This window comes from Oryctolagus cuniculus, chromosome 7 (genome assembly GCF_964237555.1).
Source record: "Oryctolagus cuniculus chromosome 7, mOryCun1.1, whole genome shotgun sequence".
NCBI lineage: Eukaryota > Metazoa > Chordata > Mammalia > Lagomorpha > Leporidae > Oryctolagus > Oryctolagus cuniculus.
Window position 1 is genome coordinate 121371103 of NC_091438.1, and position 22109 is coordinate 121393211.

Here is a 22109-nt window from a genome sequence, read left to right on the forward strand (position 1 = left end):
TGGCCAGGGAGTGCAGTGGAGGATGGCCCAAGTACTTGGGCCCTGCACCCCATGGGAGACCAGGATAAGTACCTGGCTCCTGCCATCGGATCAGTGCAATGTGCCGGCCGCAGCGCGCCGGCCGCGGCGGCCATTGGAGGGTGAACCAACGGCAAAGGAAGGCCTTTCTCTCTGTCTCTCTCTCTCTCTCACTGTCCACTCAGCCTGTCAAAAAAATTAAAAATTAAAAAAAAAAAAAATACCAGAGCAGCCTTGGGTCAAGTTAGGTCAAGTGCTGGGTCTCTCTGGCTGCTTTCTGGGGATGTTTGCCTGAAGACTGTGGTCTCTGCCTCCAGGTCTCCAGACCAGTGAAGATGCCAAGTTTTATGCCCTTTCGACCCGATTTAAGCCATTCAGCAATGTGAATGAGACCTTGGTGGTTCAGTTTTCAGTAAAACACGAGCAAGGCATCGATTGTGGTGGTGGGTACGTGAAACTCTTTCCTGCTACCCTGAACCAAGAGGATATGCATTCGGAATCTGAGTATTACATCATGTTTGGTAAGCTCACCGATAGATGTCAGCCCCATGGGATCATGTAAGAGCCACTGTGGTTGTTGGAAAGGTTCAGAATGACCTGGAAAAGAATACTTTTTATGTGATAGCTCCACACCTCCTCGGCTGTACAACTCTTTCAAAGGTCTGAAAAAAGCAACTCTAAACTTAAATGCTAATTTAAGTAGACCAAAGAGATGGGGTAGGGAGCAACCTGGCATTAGCAAGCTCTACAGTACAGGGGCACACTCCCCAGTTCTCTGAAAAGGGGAAGGAGGTCACACACTGTGCAGACATTCTTCTGTGTGCATATTGCCGTGAGGCCCCGTGCTCTGCCTGGGGCGGGGGTGAGGGGTGGGGAGGGAGAAAGGTGCAGGAAATGACCTTCATCAAGCATCTGTACTGTGCTGGGAGGACTGCATCTGCAGCCTAGTTGTGTTCCAGGCCTCCTGGGGGCAGTCCAGCTCTTACTCAGCTCCATCTAACCTTGAATCCAGTTGCAACATTGTTGATACTAAAAAAAACAACAAACAATAACAATCAATCTAACTCTCAAAGCACAGCTGAAGAACATGGACTGTACTGAATGTTTTTGGTAGAGTCAGAGGAAAGTTTACACCCACATCCCGCAGCAAAATTCCCCTCAAGTTTCCCTTCTACGCCTCCCCTTCCTTGTCTAGGGAGCATCAGAGCTCCCTTTGCAAGACCTTGCCAAAATCCTCCCTGCACTTTTTCTGTCTGCATCCTCCTGCCATCTACTCTTTTTTCTTATGCAGACCAATATTGTACTCTAGGTGTTTATAAAGTGTGCCTTTGCCCACTTTGTGTTCATGTGGGTATGCATGTGGTGGTGGCAGTAGGGAAATTGGAAATAATAAAAAATGTAATTTTTTCCTTCATGCAATTATTATTTATTCTATATTCAAAAACTCGACAAGATTGGGCTGTTATCTCCACTTTACAGATGAGGAAATGAGGGCAAGAATTTTGCCTAAGGTAAGCAGGAAGCCAGTATTTGAACCCAGTCTAAAATACTATGGCTCTAAAGCCTATGTTTTTTCCGCTCCACTCATACCTGCAGGCAAGTGAATAATTTTTTAAAAGGCAGAATGAAAGATATACCTTTAAACAGGAATGGATGATGCACTGTGAGATCACAGAAGGCATGATTCAACCCAATGGGGCCTTTTGGAGGATGTATTAATTGTTCTTTGAAGAGTGAGTTCAATTTTAATAGGCAAGGAGGTGGAGGGCCCAGGAAACAGCGAATGCAAAAGCTCAGGCATGAATTCAAATGCAAGTAGAGAAATGGCGAGACCCATGTGGCTAGGGCACACTGTGCAGATGTGTATGTGTGTTTTTTGCATAGTCAGAGAGCAATAACATGGTGTCGCTCCCCCTCTTCGTGGAGGAACGACACTAGACCCTGCCTAGGCTTCATATCCGAGTCACGGCACCATTATGTCGCTCCCCCTCTTCGTGGAGGAACGACACAGGACCCTGCGTTGTTCTTTTGTCTGCTCGGCCCTCCCCGGGTTTGCTGCTGGTTCTTCCCGGGTTGGCTACTGACCCTTCCACCTCCGTGGAAGGGCGGTTTCCCCTGCCACTTTCCCCACTTCCGCGGGGGAGCGGCACACCTCCGGCCAGCTCTCTCGGGGGCTGCTCAGGTGTTCCTTCAGATAGATGTTCCTGGTGCATGTTGTCTCTCTCCTCCTTTATAGTCCTCTTCCACCAATCCCAACTCTGCTACCCACACGCCGAATATGCTGCTCTCCTCCAATCAGGAGCAGGATCAGCTCCTGCAGGTCATCACTCAAGTTGGCGAGAGGCAGCTGCGTAGAAGTTGTTACTCCCTTCTCAGCGCCATATTGTGGGAAAGCAGATGCATAGAATAAGTCTTAATTCCAGTAACAGTCTAGTCCGAGTTGCTCCCCACAACATGGAAGGTGAGGTTGGTGTGTATGTTAAGGGGCAGGCGTTTAGCGGTTAAAATGTGGATGAAATACCTGCATTTCACATGAGAGTACCTGGGTTTAAATGCACAGCTCCAGTTCCTGATTCCAGATTTTTGCTCCTGCAGACCCTGGGAAGCAGCAAGTGATCAGTGATTGAGTCCTTGCTACCCATATGGGAGACCTGGCTCCTGACTCTGGCCTGGTTCCAGCAGTTGTAGACATTTGGGGAATGAACCAGTGGATAGGACCTCTGTCTGTCTCTTTGTGCCTTTCAAATAACTTTTTTTAAAAAAAGACTAATAATTAATTAATTAATTAATTAATTTGAAAGTCAGGGTTACACAGAGAGAGAGAAGTCTTCCATCCACTGGTTCACTCCCTAATTAGCTGCAACGGCCGGAGCTGCGCCACTCCGAAGCCAGGAGCCAGGAGCTTCTTCCAGGTCTCCCACACGGGTGCAGGGGCCCAAAGATTTTGGGGCCATCTTCTACTGCTTTCCCAGGCCATAGCAGAGAGCTGGATCGGCAGTAGAACAGCTGGGTGTCAAACTGGCGCCATATGAGATGCCAGAACTGCAGGTGACAGCTTTACTGCTACTCCACAGCGCCGGCCCCCTTTCAAATAACTTTAAAAAATATTTCATTGAGGGGCCAGCACTGTGGCATAGCAGGTAAAGCCACTGCCTTTAGTGCTGCCATCCCATATTGGTGGCAGTTCAAGTTCTAGCTGCTCCACTTCCTATCTAGCTCCCTGCTAGTGCTCCTGGGAAAGCAGAGGAAGATGGTCCAAATCCTTGGGCCTCTGCACCAACCTGGGAGAGCCAGAAGAAGCTCCATGTCTCCTGGCTTTGGACCAGCCCAGTTCTGGCCATTGCAGGCATTTGGGGAGAGAAACAGCAGATAGAAGAACTCTCTCTCTCTCTCTTTCTCTCTCTCTCTCTTTCTCTCTCTCTCTCTGCCTTTCAAATAAACAAATAAATCTTTTAATAAAAAATATTTTCTTGGGGCCGGTGCTATGGTGTAAAGGTTAAGCCTCTGCCTGGAGTGCCAGCATCCCATATGGGTCTGGCATGAGTCCTGGCTGCTCCACTTCTGGTCCAGGTCTCTGCTGATGCGCCTGGGAAGACAGCAGAAGATGGCCTAAGTGCTTGGGCCCTGCACCCATGTGGGAGATCTAGAAGGAGTTTCTGGCTCCTGGCTTCAGCCTGGCCCAGTCCTGGCTGTTGCAGCCATTTGGGGAGTGAAGCAGCAGATGGAAGCACTCGCTCTCTCTCGCTCTCTCCCTCTATCTCTGCCTTTCAAATAAATAAATAAGTAAAAAATCTTAAAAAGGTTTATTTATTTATTTGAAAAGCAGAGTTACAGAACAAGAGGAAGAGAGAGATTTTTTTTTCATTTGCTGGTTCACTCCCCGAATGCTGGTACAGCTGAAAGGACCCCAGGGTTTTTTGCTAGGTATGCATAGGTTTGAATCTCAGCAAGAGTACTTATTAGTTGTTTGACCTTGGGCAAGCTGGTTAACTTTTCTGAGTGACAATATTCCCAGCAAAAAGTACACCTACTTGTGAGAATTAGATGGCATGATATACAATGCCTGGCACAGGGGTTTCAGGTTAGGTTTGGACACTGCTCCTGGCTCTGGCAACCACTCCTTCTTCTGGTCCCTTCAGGCCTAGGGTGGGACCAGCCTCCTGCTGCTGGGAGCTGTGTCTCTGTGTCCTGCTCCACCTTTGTAAATAATTCTTTCATTAAATCCTTCCCCAATAATTCTCAAGCTGAATGTGCCATCTATTTCCTGCTGAGACTCTAATTAATACACAGGCTGTGTCTGTCACGGCTCCTGACCTCGGACTGGGCAAAAACTGCCTAAAAGAGATGTGAAACTGTGCTTTGGGGTTTGATTCCAGGCCCTGACATCTGTGGCTTTGGCAACAACAAAGTACAGGTCATTCTTCATTACCAAGGGAAATACCATGAGAACAACAAGACCATCAAGTGCAGGGTAAGTGTGTGGGCTGGTCCTCAGTCCAGGGGGAAGTTACCATAAGCATTTTATTTATGTTATCTCATTGAATTCTGACAAAAGCCCTATAAATTAAATATCATCACCTGCATTTTACAAGTTAGAAATTAGACTTAGAGAAGTGCTGTAAATTGGAGGAGTTTGCAAAGGAACAGTTGCTCCAAAAGCCTAGCAAGCTGCATAAGGTTCTGTCTTGGCCATTCCCCACTGCCAAATATTGGAGCGGACAGTGGAGGTAGGGAGTACTGGGCTTAGCAATGGGTGGTGGTGGCGTGTGGTGGTCAGTGCATCCTAGTAACATCAAGTTACTGAGACCTTGGTCAACTACAAGACAGTAGCTGGATCTCATCTGCAAACAGATGGGCATTCACCAAAAGCTGGGGACAAAGTGAGCCAGACGTGGTCCCTGACCTCACAGAATTCACAGTCAGCTGAAGGTAAGAATCTAGCGAAGGGAAGTTACTGTCTAGTGTGACGGCATCTGTGGAGGCACAGGAGATCCCCTATCCACCTTGGAAGCTTAGAGGTTTCCCCTGTACTGAGCTTTGGAAAATAAACATGACTTGGTCTTGTGATGGGGTGTGAAATTTCAAGAACCAAATTCCTGGAAGAGATAATTTTATGAGAAAAGTCAAGGCAACTTGAGAGACAGCAGCACCATAAGAAGTTTGGCACCACTGAGACACAGAGGAGGGGCAGGAGCAGAGGCTGGAGAATCCTACAGGGCTTTGGTCACCGGAGAACTTGTGTTCAGGCCCGGGGTCCTCCTTAGCAGGACCGTGCATGAACTAAACATGTAGTGGTTCCCTGAAGTACTCATGGGCGTGCCTTGCGGAAGAAACTGTAGACCCAACTGATGACTCATATGTGATCCGTGCTGTTGAGACGCTCACAGGCTAGGGGTCTGGACGGAGAAACAGGCAAGATCATGGACTGATCAGAGCTGCAGGGGAGGGAAAGACTGAGGCTTGGAGAGACCAGAGTGTGGATGAGAATAACATGCAGAATCCCTATAGAGGTAACCAGAGAAATGGACAGAGGGGTGTGGTAAATGTATTTGTAAATATGTGGGGGTGGCCTTCAGGGTGCGTATGATGCTTGAAGTCCAAAGATGTCCAATATAGAACTGTGATATTTCCATCTTCCCTTTATAGATCAATAAAGACACTCACCTGTACACTCTGATCATTCGCCCCAATGCTACCTATGAGGTCAAAATTGACAACCAGCAAGTAGCAGCTGGGGAACTGGAGGATGACTGGGACTTCTTGCCTCCCAGAAAAATCAAAGATCCCTATGCCCGGAAACCACGGAAATGGGACGAGCGCCTGCAAATAGAGGATCCTGAAGATAAGAAACCTGAGGTCAGAGGGTGTTTGGCTGGGAAGCCGGCAGAATCTCTACTGTGGGGAGAGGAGGAGGAGGCTAGAAACTATGGAACAGAGACAGGGGCATCAATCCCTCAAGGAGGCGTGCAGTTAATATTGGTATCCAAAGATACCAAGAAAGAGCACAGCAACTCAGATTCACTGAGATCAGTTGACCCTTCTGACAGCCTGTGTGGGCAGTGTGTTGTGATTCTTCTATCGTGCATAAGAAAACTGATGCTTAAAGAATTGAGCATTTGGCCGGTGCCACGGCTCACTAAGCTAATCCTCTGCTTTGCGGCGCCGGCACACTGGGTTCTAGTCCTGGTCGGGGCACCGGATTCTGTCCCAGTTGCTCCTCTTCTAGGCCAGCTCTCTGCTGTGGCCAGGGAGTGCAGTGGAGGATGGCCCAAGTGCTTGGGCCCTGCACCCCATGGGAGACCAGGATAAGTACCTGGCTCCTGCCATCGGATCAGTGCGCTGGCCGTGGCGGCCATTGGAGGGTGAACCAACAGTAAAGGAAGACCTTTCTCTCTGTCTCTCTCTCTCACTGTCCACTCCGTCAAAAAAAAAAAAAAAAAAAAAAGAATTGGGCATTTGCCCAAGTACACACATGTTAGAACCAGGATTTGAATGTACATATCTTTGACTCCAAGGTGACCAATATGGGGAATGTGTGGAGTGCAGTGTATTTATCGCATTTTGGAAACCTATACTGGATAGAGCTATGAATAGGAGAATCTTTGCTTCCGGGGACTCAGTCTAGAGGGGTGTGTGTATGTGTGTGTGTGTATAACCAAGAAATCCCGCTGTGAGATCAGTGCTAAGAATCAGGGGATCCAATGGCTCAGAGAACCCAAAAGACGGTCCTCACCCTGACTGGGATGGGGAACTGGCAGGGGTCTAGAAAGGAGGAGGAAATGCTTGAGTGATGAGCATACCCTAAGGGTTGGAACATAAACTCTAGAGACAGACACATGGGTTAGAATCTGAGCTCCACTATTTTATAAAACAAAGATTTATTTATTTATTTATTTATTTATTTATTTATTTATTTGAAAGGCAGAATGACAGAGAGAGAGGGAGAGAGATAGAGATTTTTTTTTTTTTTTTTGGACAGGCAGAGTGGACAGCGAGAGAGAGACAGAGAGAAAGGTCTTCCTTTTGCCTTTGGTTCACCCTCCAATGGCCGCGGCGGCCGGCACACTGCGGCCGGCGCACCGCGCTGATCCGATGGCAGGAGCCAGGTGCTTCTCCTGGTCTCCCATGGGGTGCAGGTCCCAAGGACTTGGGCCATCCTCCACTGCACTCCCTGGCCACAGCAGAGAGCTGGCCTGGAAGAGGGGCTACCGGGACAGAATCCGGTGCCCTGACTGGGACTAGAACCCGGTGTGCCGGCACCACAAGGCGGAGGATTAGCCTAGTGAGCCCCAGTGCCGGCCAGAGAGATAGAGATCTTCTTCCACCTGCTGGTTCACTCCCCAAAAGGCAGGCTCTGGACTATGCTGAAGCCAGGAGCAAGAAACTCCATCCTGGCCTCCCACACGGTTGGTAGGGACCCAAGTACTTGTGCCATTATCTTCAGCCTTCCTAGTCACATTAGCAGGAGCTGGATCAGAAGTGGAGCAGCCGAGACTAGAAAGGGCATTCCGATATGGGATGCTGGCATTGCCAGCAGTGACTTAACCTACTGCATCACAATACTGGTCTGTGAGCTCCAATATTTACTCACTGTGAATCTCCAACTTATTAACAGTTAGACCTGAGCAAGGAACATTACTTCTGTGAAAGCCAATTTAATAAACAGGGATTATTATAATACCTATGTGTGAAGGTTGTTGTGAAGATTAAATATGCTAACATAAAATACAAACTATGGTGCTAGGTATATAGTAAGTTTTTAATATATGACCTTAATAGGTTAATAATTTACTGAATTCCAAACACTTGACTCATTAGAGCAAGAAAAGTAGGTTAAAGGAAGATATTCCAGACCCAGGGAGCAGCAGAAACAAGGTCCCAACGGTTAAGTGGAAAATAACATCTAAAGAACTGAGAGCAGCCGTTCATTATTTGGGAACATAAAGTTCAAGGTGGGTTGTCATGGGAAGTGAGGCTGGACAGGTCTGTTGGAGTCAAGCCATAGAGTGCCTCATCTGCCATATTGCTACCACACAGGTCAGAGCAAGGTCAGTCTTGTGCAGAGGAGATGTTTGAGGTCAGGCAGGGAACAGCATGGGACCCAAGAAGAGGCCTATGGAGTGACGTACAGTGGCCCAGCCATGTGTAGGGAAATTCAGCCAGGGACACCAGTCCTAAGGAGAGGGAGTTGTACTCAAGCACTTAAGGCAGATAAAGGCAGATAAGCAGGTAAAGTGTTTGGACCTTTTTTTTTGACAGGCAGAGTGGACGGTGAGAGAGAGAGACAGAGAGAAAGGTCTTCCTTTGCCGTTGGTTCACCCTCCAATGGCCACCGCGGCCAGCGTGCTGCGGCCGGCGCACCGTGCTGATCCGATGGCAGGAGCCAGGTACTTATCCTGGTCTCCCATGGGGTGCAGGGCCCAAGCACTTGGGCCATCCTCCACTGCCCTCCCGGGCCACAGCAGAGAACTGGCCTGGAAGAGGGGCAACCAGGACAGAATCTGGCACCCCGACCGGGACTAGAACTTGGGGTACTGGTGCCACAGGCGGAGGATTAGCCTATTGAGCCGCGGCACAGGCCTGGACCTTTAACACCGTGGGAATATCGAGGGCTAGGTTTCTGCCAGACCTAGCAGACAGGGCAGCAAGACTAACCACAAAACCCCCCTCCTGGTGAGGACTGTTCACCTGATACTGTCCAGATTGGCTCAAGGCTGGGAGAGCAGAAGGGCTGCAGGCCTTGATGTCTCCCACTGAGAGACCAGAGAAAGATGGAGGCTGAGTAGCCCAGAGCATGGCCCCAGGATAGGACACTTACTGCTTGTCTCAGTTGTTCTGCACTTCCTTAGGTACAGAGTCACTACCCTATCCTGGGGGCTCCAGTGCTGCTGCAGGAATTGCAATACCTCTCCATTTACCTTAGCAGTTAAATTTGGGCAGAAGTAAACCACATCCAAACCATTGCAGGGCACCTGACTGGGGGAAGCTCAGGTCAGATCTTAGGGAAAGTCCATCTTCCTGGAGCTTAAAGGACTGGAAGTCAGAGCGAAAGTGAACCCAGAGGAAGGGTCAGAGGTGCTTCAAGGCTTCTTCTCCCCTGCACTGGGATTGTTTGTAGAGTTTTGATCAACCTTCATACAGGTGAGAGCAGGAGAGTGGTGGGGGTGGGGAGAAAGATCTAGTTAGACTGCACTCTGGACCCCAGTTTTATCCCAGTCCTCATGGAGGAACGTTTCATTTTAGGACTGGGAAGACTCTGAGTACATCCCAGACCCAGAGGCCAAGAAGCCCGCCGACTGGAATGAGGCCATGGATGGGGAGTGGGCAGGGCCCCTGATACCCAACGTAAAGTACAAGGTGAGGGGTCTCTTTCCAATGGGTGTGAGGAGGAAGCCTGGAGAGATGTAAATTCTGATCTACAAAACAGAAACTTTGGGATCCTGTGGTCATCTGCCCTCCCCTCCAAATACAACAGTCACTTCCTCTCGGCCCTGCTCTCAGGGAGGTGCCTGCTTGGGAGACAGTGGGCTGCAGAAGCCAAGGCTGACGGTAGCAGTCTGGGCAGCTCTGGGCACAGGGTTTGTCCAGAGCGGTGGACAGCAGCCAGTCAAAGGAACAGGATCAAAACAGGAAATGGGTCTGAGGTCAGGAACTGGGAGTCTCAGAAGTGGGCCTGAAGGGAAAGGGGTAGAACAAGAGCCCATGCAAGAGCCAAGAGTGGAAAAAAAAAGGAGCCAAGAGTGATAGAGGAGGGGAACCTCTCTAAGGGCTAATGCCTGGCCTGTGTCGGAGGCCAGAAGAACGAGGAATCAGCCAATGGTGCAGTGGTACAACAGACTAAAGCAAGCAGAACAGTATTTGGCCATACCTTCCTGTGCTGCACACCAGGAGGACAATGGTCCCGAGCCCAAGGACACTAAGATAATGTTCTCTGAGAAGCTACTTTTTCTTGACTTCATGAAGGAGCTTGTGCAGACAGATAAGACCAAGGTCAGAATGGGTCCTGGCCACCTCATTTGGCTCCCTCTGGGTAGAAAGGGGAACTTGGTAGTGTTTTGTGTTAAAGAAAAGGAAGGAAGCCCCCAGAACCTTACTCTGAATTGTTAAGTCTAATGCACTTAAGTGAAGGAACCAATTAAGGATTGTATGAGGTCAGAAAAATGGCAAAAACCTAATGCCACGTTCACTCTTTGGTTCCTTGTTTTAGGGACAATGGAAACCCCGGATCATTGACAATCCCAATTACCAAGGGGAGTGGATTCATCCAGAAATAGACAACCCTAAGTACAAGCCTGACCCCACCATTTGTCACTATTACAACATCAGCGTCCTCGGCCTGGACCTTTGGCAGGTAAAGCTCTCTGGGCTCAGAGCCCCTCATCAACTCCCAAGGTGTTTTCAAACAGTGGAAGGAGCCCCAGGCTGGAAATCACAAGACTTAAATAACCCTTGATCTTTCTAAGCCTCCAACTGCTCATCTTTAAAATGCGAGTAATTATATTCACCCTAATAATTATAGCAGCTACCATTTACTGAGTCCCTGCCATGTGCCAAGCACTGTTTCAGAGCCTGTGCATGTGCCGTGTAATATGCACTGCGAAATCTCCGATTTTCCAGATGTAAAAAGGAGGCTCAGAAAAGTCCAGTCATTTGCCTGAAGACACATAGCTGGTAAGGCAAGCCAAGAGCCAGGATGTGAGGGCAGATCTTTGTGGTGCCACATTTGGGGTCCCAGTACTTTACACTGCCTCTGCCAGCCCTGTGTGATCCTCAGGGGTGATTCTGTGGATACACAGAAACACTAACATTCCCTGAAAGAATGTTGCAGGTGATTCTCCTGGCCCTGAGCATGGGTCCTGACCTAGCCTCTCCCTCTCTGCCGGTCATCTTTCCCTTCTGATTGGGTGGGAAAGATTAGGACACTCAGGCCTTGGGAAAGTTGTCCTCCACTACTACTCCCACCCCTACCATTCCTGATGAAGGGGAGGATTCCTGGAGCACAGGCCCCGGAGCGAATGGCCTGGCCCACGGGCATCCCTGGAAGCCTCAGAAACTGCTGTCTACACAGTCCTGGGAGGGAATTCCCCGGGAGCTGAAAGGAACTCAACTATGTGAAACACTGGGCCCTGTACTCTACATATATCAACTCCTTAATTCTCACAGCTCTCTAAGCTGTCCCGTATTATCCCACATTATTATCCCTTTCCACAGTTGAGAGCACTGAGACTCAAAATGTCACAGGATACACCCAAGAGCACAGAGCTGGTACACAGTAGAGGCAGGATTCACACCTGGGTCGGTCTGCCTCGAAAACCCTGGCTGTAATGACTACCCCCACTGCACAACAGGGCCTCCAGAGGCCATGGCCGCTTGTCCTTGGGAGTATCCTGGAAGGTCCCATGACCACGGAGAGCTGCTGTCCTTGACCAGTGATTCCCGTAGTTCCCAGCTGTCAGACGCCCAGGGACAGACACCCCCTGTTTACTTTTTTTTTTTTTTAACTTTTATTTAATGAATATAGATTTCCAAAGTATAGCTTATGAATTACATTGGCCCCCCCCCCACTCCCCCTGTTTACTTTTGGATCTCCCGCTTGCATTATTTCCATTCCCTTAAGTTTCCTGGCTCAAGGAGACCAACATAGGAGTGCAAGGAGGGCAGGTGTATAAATCACCAGCTGGGGGCTCAGGAGAGAAGGGAGGGAGGTGGGGAGCAGGGTGGGCACACATCTTATCTTATCCTCTTCTTTCCTTCCTCTCTTATCTAAAGATTGGTAGATACAATTTGCACAAGTTCCCATTGTCAGCTCTACTTGATTCAGATTCAGTTGTCCTTCCCTTTTTTTTTTTTTTTTGATTATCTGAGAGCTAGAGAGAGCTCGTCTGCAGCAGTGCCAGAAAGCAGAAGCCAGAAATTCAATCCAGGTTTCCCCTGTGAGTGACAGGAACCCAATTCCTTGAGCCATCACCACTGCATCCCAGGATCTGCATTGGCTGGAGGCTGGATTCAGGACCAGGTGTAGAACCCAAGCACTCTATCCCATAGGGGACGTGGGCATCCGTAACCAGCGTCTTAACTGCTAGGCTGAACGTCCACCCCTGGTTGCTCCTTCTTAATATGTAACAGGAACATCTTGTTAAGTACTTAGTCATGTTAATGTGCCTAATCAAACTGTCTAATTAAAATGCTCTCCCCCACCTCCACTGATGACATTAAGGTACACTTTTTAAATGGCATCTTTTTAAAAAATATGTTTATTTACTTGAAAGAGTTACACAGAGAGAGAAGGAGAGGCAGAGAGAGTGAGAGGTCTTCCATCCGATGGTTCACTCCCCAATTGGCTGCAATGGCCAGAGCTGTGCTGATCCAAAGCCAGGAGCCAGGAGCGTCCTCTGTAAACTGTATCTTTGTTCATCTACAAAGCTAAAAAATATTTGGCACTGATTGTTCTGGGTTCTATCAGCCTCTCTAAGCTGTCAACCCTTTCTATTTGAAGAATTTAAACCACGCTCCTCAAACTTGAACATGCTGTGAAGCCCTAGGGAATCTTATTAAAATGAAGACTCTGATCCAGCAGGTCTGGGATGCAGCCCAAGAGTCCACATTTCTAAATTTCCAGTGTTAATCTCTGTATCCTGTTGGTGTTGTTTTCTTTTAGAGGGAGAAGGGTTGGGGAGAGAGAGAGAGACAGAGAAAGAGAGAAAGAATTCTGCACATGCTGACATCACCCTAACAGGCATTCTTTCTCTCTAATTTCTAACTGGACTTGGCACTCAGACAGGAACATCCAGTTTACTAAAGTCCCCATACATTACTGGAAAAGCCAAGTGACCCTCAGCAGGAGATAGATGGGACTGCCTTTGCCTGCTTCGCTCCCTGCCCCAATACCTGGTTTCCAACCTATCAGTGCTCTGAGAACCCAGCTGGCCTCTCTGTCACTCCTCCATCCAGGCTTTTTAAGCCATCTAATTTTCCTGCCTAGTCCGTGACCACTCTTGTTCCCTGTTCTGACACTTGTAAACATAACCCCTTTACCTTTCTTGCTTAGGTAGAACTGATTGCTTTGTTTGATCAGCATAGAGGCTGGAAGGAGTTGGCAGAGAACAAATCTCTGGGCCTCCTTAAGATCTGTGAAGGAACCTGTAACACAAGCAGCACTAGCCACAGTGCAAAGCACAGTGACATCCCTTCCATCAGATGGTCGGGGCCACAGCTCTCGGAGGGTGGGAGGGTAGGAGGGTAGGATCTCCCATCTCCATTTTATTGATGAGAAAACTGGCTCGGAGAGGGATTTGACTTGATAAGGTCCTGAAGCTAAAAGTACCCAAGCCTGTGCTCTTTCTGTTACATGATGCAAGCAAGATAGCACCAGAAATGTGATCATTTTCAGTGAATTGACGTTCATGAAATTCCTTAGGACTTCATTTAGGCTTTGCAGTCTAATGGAGCTCTTTCTCGGGTGTTGTAGCTAGCAGGACTGGCATCCTGGTGACCCATGAATTTAGTGCATGGGGACCAGGGGTGAGGGGTCACTGAGAACAGTGCATATTAGGAACACTTCTCATGGGAGTTTGGAAAATGAGAGAATCCACAAATAGGCAAAAGTGCTGACGATTCAATAGAAAAGAAAAATCCCAGAGGTAAGAAAATATCTTAAACTTGCACAAGGAATTTTTAAAACCAATTTTTAAAAATGACTCAGAGCAAAATAATCTCTGTTCAGAGTGCCTGTTTTGTCATTTGTTTTTCTGCTGGAGGCAAGGTTGGTGAAAGCCAAATAAAAGTCTTTGTTGTTAAAACATTTTTTTGGGAGGGGGACCATAAAAAAGGAAGATGGGGGGTTTTTCAAAGCCTGTGGGGGAGTGACATGGTAACTCATGCTGCAGACTTTTTCTTGGTCACACAACGGCGCCCATGAAGTTAATGTGATGACTTCTTTGACTCACTACTAAAGTAAAAAGTTACAGAGTAACCCTTTTTGCTGCTTCTCAAACATATTCAGATATTAAAAATTTATCCTAATAGCCTTGGAGTGACTACTATCTGCAGAACAATGTGTTTCGTAGAGTTTCTCTGATTTTATTGACACTACTGCCAGGAAGTTATTACTTTATTTAATTATGAGGGAACAAGCTCAGAGGCGTTGAGTAACTTGCCTATGGTCACACAGCTGGTTGAGCTGGTCTGATTCTATGATTTGTGCTTCCTATTTTGTTCCTTTATCATTAAAGAAATGAACACTGGGGCCGGCGCTGTGGTGTAGTGGGTTAAGCTGCTGTCTGTAGTGCTGGCATCCCATTTGGGTGCCGGTTCAAGACCTGGCTGCTCCACTTCCATCCAGCTCTCTGCTAACATGCCTGGGAAAGAAGCAGAGGATGGCCCAAGTGCTTGGGGCCCTACACACATGGGAGAGACCTGGAAGGGGCTCCTCACTCCTGGCTTTGGCCTGGCCCAGCCCCGACCATAGTGGCCATTTGGGGAGTAAGCCAGCAAATGGAAGATCTCTCTGTCTGTCTCTCTTTCTTGTTCTATAACTCTGCCTTTCAAATAAATGAAATAAATCTTTAAAAAAAATTAAGAAAAGCAATGAAGACTGAAGGGGTGGGAGTTTGGCACAGTGGTTAAGTTGCTGTTCGTGATGCCCACATTCCACATCAGAGTGCCTGGGTTCAAGTCCTGGCTCCACTACCAGCCTTAGGCTCCTATTAGTGCACCTTGGGTTCCTATCAGTGCACACCTTGGGTGGTAGCAGGTGATGGCTCAGCTTGTTGGGTCCTTGCCACTCATGTGGGAGATTCAGATTTAGTTTCTGGCTCTTGGCTCAGGCCTGGCTCAACCCTGGCTGTTGCGGACGTTTCTGGAATGAACTGACAGAGGGGAGATCTCTCTGTGTCTGACTCTATGTCTTTCCCTTTCAAATAAATAAAATCAACAATTTTTGGGGGAAATAAGTATTGAAAATACATTATCATGGATTTAATTAATTGTTCCCTTTCATTGAAAATGTTAAAAATTTTGTTTTTAAGAAAACAGAGAGGCCGGTGCCACGGCTCAATAGGCTAATCCTCCACCTAGCGGCGCCGGCACACTGGGTTCTAGTCCTGGTCGGGGCGCCGGATTCTGTCCCAGTTGCCCTTCTTCCAGGCCAGCTCTCTGCTGTGGCCCAGGAAGGCAGTGGAGGATGGCCCAAGTGCTTGGGCCCTGCACCCCATGGGAGACCAGGAGAAGCACCTGGCTCCTGCCTTCAGATTAGCGCCGTGCGCCGGCCGCAGCGCACCAGCCGTGGTGGCCATTGGAGGGTGAACCAACGGCAAAGGAAGACCTTTCTCTCTCTCTCTCATTATCCACTCCGCCTGTCAAAACAAACAAACAAACAAACAAACAAAAACAGAGAAACAGGGCACTCTAAATGGTAGAGAATATACATTTTTCCTGACATGTCTGGCCAAACCCTTTCTTTCTCCTTTGTCCTTTTAGTTTTTCTGATTATATTAAGGCAATAACCCTTAAAAGGGCATCTATACAGAAGCATCATTGCAGGTAGGTGCTGCCAGACTGAGCTGGGGCAACACCCGCTGGACACCTATTTGGAGACTGGCAGAATGATAAAAGTTGATCACGAAACTCTAAATAACGTTCAGTGGCTGGAGGGGCACAGACCCTTAGGGAACAGTCACTTGACTTCTCTCCCGAGTGAGTCAGCGAGGGCATCCTAGGCCCCCTGTGTTGTCAGTTCTTCCTTCAACTCCCATTGCTGGTTAAAACCCCTGGCCTGTGCCTCGGGAATGTGTGTTCAGCAAGGGCTCCCTGGTGATTTCTGAGCCCCTCTGTGTTTCAGTGCCTGGCCCTGATCATTCGTTGTTTTCATTTTCACAGGTGAAATCAGGCAGCATCTTTGACAATTTCCTTCTAACAAATGATGAAGAGTTTGCGGAAGAGGTTGGAAACAACACTTGGGGACTGAGAAAAGTAAGATGCTCCCCTTCCCTGGGATTCTAGATGTCTGACGTCTAGCTGTGCTCTGTCATTTCATTTTAAAATCAGCCTTGCACTTACTGTCTCACCTCGGGTCTCGTTGCCGTGAGAGGAGGGAGAAATTATTCACGTTCACTCACATCTACAACTCCGCTCTTGTGATTCTCCGTGAGCACTTGCCGACTCAGTAAGACAGATGTCATTTCTCCCGTTTTCTTGTGGCAGGAACAGATTCAGAGCATGCACTGCCCAGGGTCACACACAACCTTTAGGTGTTGAGCTAGAATTTGAACCCAGAACTCACGTTGCTCTTGTCGCACATTGCCTGCTCACAGGGTGGTGACCTAGAGGGGAGCCACCGAGCCCCCTTCTGAGGGATAGCTTGGAGGAAGAAGGAAGGCCATGGTGCTTTCCGCCAGCTCCCTGACCTCCCAGAACCATTCCATGGGTGGAGTGATACTCGGGGCGTGGCCTCATGATGGTGACACCATCCATCCAGACCTCCTGGTTCTGCTGGAAGGTTCATTCAAGCAGGTTTGTGATTACTGCTCGATGATCCAATAGGCAAATAAGCTATGGTAAGAGAACCAGCAAAGGACAAGCTTCAAAAAAGTTCTTTTAGAGAGAACTTTAACACGTTTCTAAAATAGCATTGACATTGTGCACTGGGAAGAAAATTGTCAGATTTGAAAGCACTTTTAAGTCTGGTTTTGTTTTGTTTTACTCTGCAGTTGTTGTCTAATATTGTTTTGTTGAGGCACTATTATATATATTGGTTATGAATATGAGTTTGGGAGCTAGACTGCTAAGTTTCCAATTTGGGCTCCATTCTTTTTTTTTTTTTTTTTTTTAACAGATTTATTTATTTGAATGGCAAAGTTGAAGAGAGCGAGTTAGGGAGAGAGAGAGAGAAAGAGAGAGAGAAAGAAAGAGAGAGAGAGAGAATCTTCTTCCATCCACTGGTTCATTCCCTAAATGGCTGCAATGGCCGGGACTGGGCTAGGCTGAACCCAGGAGACTGAAACTTCATTTGGGTCCCACACGTGGGTGGCAGGAGCCCAGACATGCAGTCCATCTGCTGCTTTCCCAGGACATTAGCAGGGAGCTGAATCAGAAGTAGAGCAGGAGCCAGCACTGTGGCATAGCAGGTAGAGCCATGGCCTACAGTGCCGGCATCTCATATGGGTGCCGATTTTAGTCCCCACTGTTTCACTTCTAATCCAGCTCTCTGCTGTGGCCTGGGAAAGCAGTAGAAGATGGTCCAATCCCTTGGGCCCCTGCACCCATGTAGGAGACCTGGAAGAAGCTCCTGGCTCCTGGCTCCTGGCTTCAGATCAGCACAGTTCTGGCTGTTATGGCCATTTGGGGAATGAACCAACGGACTGAAAGACTTCTCTCTCTCTCTGCCTCAGCTTCTCTGTAACTCTTCCTTTCAAATAAATAAATCAATTTTTTAAAAAAAGTCGAGCAGCCAGGACTCCAAGTAGCACTCATATGGGATTCCTGCCTCACAGGTAGCAGCTTAACCTGCTGTGCCAGGTTCCCTTCTTTATGAGCTATGTGTACTTGGCTAAGTTATTTAATCTCTCTTCATCTATAAATTGGGAATACTGATAGAAACTAAATTCTAATTTCCTGCATGTGGTATGTGTTCCATAACATGATATCTATTATTACTAAATATATTTGCTTGACAAATATTTGTTGTGTGCCTGTTCAAAGCACTGTTGTAGTCACTGGAAATACAGAAATGTGCAATTTGGAGAGACCCTCAAAAACCTATAAAGAAGTCCAAACCTCACATCCTTCATGAAAGTAAAACAAGCAACACTTAACCCATGCGTGGCTGTGAGGAATACAATAATATGTGTAGACTGTATGGCACTGTGTTTAGGAACACAGTAGGCATGCAATAAATGTTTATTGTAAACAGATTAAACACACATTTCTGTCATTCCTCACATACTGAAAATATAGCAGCATCCCAGAAATCTATGATGGAAGAGGCCACACATTTCTAAAGTGGGTTAACTTTCTTTATGCTATCACTGAATTATTTGGAAATTCCACATTCTAAACAGGACATAGAGAAGCAATGGAGAGAACTTCATGAAGAAATGGAAAAAAGAAAACAGGAAGAAGAGGCCAGGCAGAAAAAGGAAAAGGAGGAGGAAAAGAAAGATGATATCTGGGGACTTGAAGAAGAGGAAAATGAAGAGGATTCGGAAGAGGAACTGGGAAATGATGGGCAGATGCCAGGAGGGGAAGCTGAAAGAGCATTTCTGCATAAAAATGAAGAAGTTTTGGTCGACCAGAAGGATGAACTGTAACTCGGGGTGGTGGTGGTGGTGGTGGTGGAATGTTTGCAAGGTTGGCAAATTTTGGAATGCAAATTAATTTTGCTCTTTTTGAATGAACTTTGGGTTTGTATTTCTACCCCACCTTCTTTGCTCTGTATGATCTTGGGAAAGTCTTGACACCTCTTGGGGCTTCTATTTCCTTAGTGGAAAGGGACTGATGAGTTCTATTTCATGAGGTTGTTGTAGATATTATACGAGCCAATGTGTATAAAAAGTGCTGTAGCATGTGTACATAAACAGTCAAAAATAGTAGCTGTAACTACTATCCTTAGCCTAGTGTTTATTAATATGTTGGTAAAATATCATCTGCATAAACTTGATCCTCACTTTCAGTTTCTCCCAATACACCGGGGGTTTTCATTTTGAGCTATCTGTGTCACTTACTGTTCCTGAGCGGTGCTGATGGCTGTACTCATGGCCAATCATGTTTTCTCCTTGCAGATCTATCAAGCCCTTAAAAACAAGATCAGCCTTCCCCTTCCACTTCAGGAAAATGCTCTGTGAAAGTTCTGCTTCTCTGCTGCTTTGTGCCCTCATGGTTAAATAATCGTTACTTGTTTGCCGGGGTTACAGTTATCTTTTCTGTACCACCCACCCACAATGTCGTTATCATGTGCATTCCAGTAGTTCTTTACAGATTAGAATGGACTTTCCCATAAATTTGTGGAGCTCCTACACTGTGCCCATTTAATCATTATAGCAAACAGTGTGGAAGATATCATTGTTATCTTCACTTTACAGATGTACAAACTGTTCGGAGCAGAAAAGTCACTTGCTCAGCATCAAAGAGTAAAGGCTGGGGTCAGAATCTGAACTCAAGTCAGTCTGGTTTCAAGACTGGTCCTTCCACTGCGCCAGGCTGTTGGATGAGGGAGTACTGAATACTCCTGAGTACACATAGTAGGCAACATTTCTCATGGAAGAAATAGCTTTTGAAGTGTATATCAGTTTTAATTACATTCAACAGCAAGAGAGACAGACCTGGATACAGCATCATACAGTTCAGTAAATAGTAGTACGGGGCTACAACTGTGAAGCTGGAACATAGCAGGTGCTCAGGAAAAATTAGTTGAAAGAGTAAGCAAAGGAGCTGGTGCTGTGGTGGGGTAGGTAAGGCCGCCGCCTGCAGTGCTGGCATCCCATATGGCTGCTGGTTCGAGTCCCAGCTGCTCCACTTCCAATCCAGCTCTCTGCTATGGCCTGGGAAAGCAGTGGAAGATGGCCCAAGTGCTTGGGCCCCTGTGCCCACGTGGGAGACCTGGAAGAAGCTTCTGGCTGCGGATCGGTGTAACTCCAACCATTGGAGCCATTTGGGGAGTGAACCAGCAGATGGAAGACCTCTCTTTCTGCATCTGCCTCTCTGTAACTCTTTCTTTCTTCCTTTTTTTTTTTTTTTCATTACAGCAACCCCTCTGCCTTTCAAAGAAATAAATCTTAAAAAAAAAAAAAAAAAGAAGAGTAAGCAAAACTGTGCCGGTGGTTTCAAGAAGATTCATGAAGATAATGACCTCTGAGGCAGATCTTTAAAAATGCTTAAGAGTTGGGGCTGGCGTTGTGGCATAGTTGGTAAAACTGCTGCCTGTGACACTAGCATCCCATATGGGCACTGGTTTGGACTCAGCTGCTCCACTTCCGATACAGCTCCCTGCTAATAGCCTGGGACAAACAGTGGAAGATGGCCCAAGTTCTTGGCCCCCAGCACCTATGTGGGAGACCCGGAAGAAGCTCCTGGCTCTTGGCTTCAGCCTAGCCCAGCCCTGACCATTGAGGCTATTTGGGGACTGAACCAACAGATGGAAGATCTCTCTGTCTCTCTCTGTCTCTGTGTAACTTTCAATAAAAAATAAATCTTTTAAAAAATGCTTAAGAGTCTGTCTGATGGAGAAGGTAATGTGTGGGTCAATTTCAGAATCAGAGAGCAGAGCACCCAGATGACAGGAAGTGGGGTGGTGGGGTCAGGAAAGGGCAACAAAACTGCTCCCTCCCTTCCTCTGGGCTGGCGCCTCGTGTGGATTCTGGTTTGGGAAACTCGACTTTCTATCTGTAAGGTGGAAGTCTGTTGTGTGAAAAACGGCATGTTTTTGTCTTGGAATTGGAGGGCTAGTGTGTGGGGTCAACTGTATTTTGAGGATGCCAGTCTGATACGGGCATTGCTTACTACCCATGTCTGCCCTGATGGGTCAGCTGTGTGCTCTACCAATCGTCACATAATGTTCAGCATCACCAGGTAAAGGTACTGATTTTCATGCAGAATTTTTGGATAATAAGGTTCCATTTGGATATTTTTAAAGCCGCTGCTCTCACATGTCTTATGTTTCCTTTTGCATTTTATTTTGATCAGTTGTGCAAATATTATTTCAGAAGTTAAGGTAATTTTACGAAGGAAAAATGAATGCATTCTTCCATTCAGTCTGCATTCAGACTTAGAAAATGTTTCTGTGTTCTTGCAGGAGATATGCTTTGACTACTATTGTCCTACCACCAAACCATTTTCCTCCAGATGATTTTTTAAAAAAAAATTCTGGTTCTATATTAAATTTTTGAAATTAACAGATGCTCAGTGTAAAACATTTGGAGTCAGCATATGTGGGATCTTCAAAAAGTTCATAGAAAATTAATATTATGACAAGCTAGAATGGATTTCAAGTTCTTTTTGCACCAAAATAAATTTTTCTTTTTAATTTCATGAGCTTTTTGAAGTACTTCATATGTATTATAAAGAAGGTAAAAATTTCTCATTATCCCAAAATCCAGAGACAGCTGTGTACTATTCATTGAATTTCCTTCCAGTTTTATGGTCATTTGTTGATTAGTTTGACTTGGGTGCACAGGGTTTAGTTAATCACATGCCTTAGTACATGGCACTTCACCATGTCTGAACAGTAATAGTGTCACTTTTAAATTTCACATATTTTCCTCTTTTTATTCCCTTTCCTCCCCCACATGGACAACTGAGTTCCATTTAATATATGTTTTTCTTTGCATATGTTCCTACAAAATATGAATTTTTGTTTTGTCTGAGTGTATTTTTAATTTGTGTAAATGGCATATTGTTTCTTCATAGTTTTCACTGAGCACTATATTTTTAAAACATATTCACATTGCTGTGTATCCTTCTAACCCCTTGCTTCTGATTGCTGCCTATAATGGACCATATCTACCACATTTTAGCTGTCTGTTCTGCTCATGATAGCATGAACTTGCTTCTAAGTCCCTACGACCATAAGTTATGAATATTTAATGCATAACTCCATACGTACCTGCATAAGAATTTCTTTAGGATATACCCCAGGAATGGAATTGTGGGGCTCATAGAGCATGTGAGTTCTTAATTTGCATACTTCATGTCAGATTGCCTTCCAAATGGCTATTCTGGTCCATAAGCCCACCACCTGGCATGGGGGTCCCAGCATCCCACAACCCCACCAGCTGGTATTGCCAAGAATTCTTAGTTTAACAAATGGATCCACATGTTTCAATCAGCATTTGTTTGATGCTTTAGAGCATCTCTTAGTAGGTCTTTTGATTTTTGCATTTCCTGTCCCTATCCTGAATATTTTTTTTCCCTAGAGCTTGCTGTTTGTGCTGATCCATTTTCTGTTGCTATAACAAAACACTTGAGTTGGATAACTTATAAAGAAAAGAAGTTTATTTAGTTCATGTTTTGGAGGCTGAGTCTAATATTAAGTGGCCTCATCTAGTCAGCCTCTAGAGAGAAGCAGAAAGGGAAAAGGCCAAGTGTGTGGGGTGGCCTTG

At 46.6% G+C, this 22109-nt stretch overlaps 1 protein-coding gene and 1 long non-coding RNA gene across 5 annotated transcripts in view; one reads left to right on the forward strand and one right to left on the reverse strand.

The window, feature by feature from the left end:
* LOC103350187 (uncharacterized) overlaps positions 1–22109 on the reverse strand; it is a 54480-nt gene that overhangs the window by 5930 nt on the left and 26441 nt on the right. For 3 of the 4 annotated variants that reach the window (XR_011390714.1, XR_011390715.1, XR_011390713.1), the window contains exons 2-3: positions 918–1047; positions 550–615 (exon numbers count right to left, since the gene is read on the reverse strand). This is a non-coding gene — a long non-coding RNA (uncharacterized lncRNA). Of the gene's footprint in view, positions 1–549; positions 616–917; positions 1048–2560; positions 2617–22109 lie in introns of all 4 variants that reach the window. The other variant, XR_011390716.1, reaches the window with a different exon arrangement.
* LOC100350417 (calreticulin) lies at positions 384–20210 on the forward strand. The gene is made up of 7 exons (XM_017346308.3): positions 384–539; positions 4395–4489; positions 5665–5874; positions 9262–9375; positions 10226–10369; positions 15895–15987; positions 18075–20210. The coding sequence occupies exons 1-7, from the start codon at positions 506–508 to the stop codon at positions 18321–18323; spliced, it is 939 nt and encodes a 312-aa protein (XP_017201797.2). The 5' UTR covers positions 384–505; the 3' UTR covers positions 18324–20210.

What these genes read in the sequence shown, in the direction of transcription:
- LOC100350417 (XM_017346308.3), top strand. Translation starts at nt 506, where the DNA reads ATGCATTCGGAATCTGAGTATTACATCATGTTTG. An exon ending in CTGAAGATAAGAAACCTGAG is followed by an intron (nt 5,875 to 9,261) that starts GTCAGAGGGTGT and finishes GTTTCATTTTAG; the next exon opens with GACTGGGAAGACTCTGAGTA. An exon ending in TCGGCCTGGACCTTTGGCAG is followed by an intron (nt 10,370 to 15,894) that starts GTAAAGCTCTCT and finishes TCATTTTCACAG; the next exon opens with GTGAAATCAGGCAGCATCTT.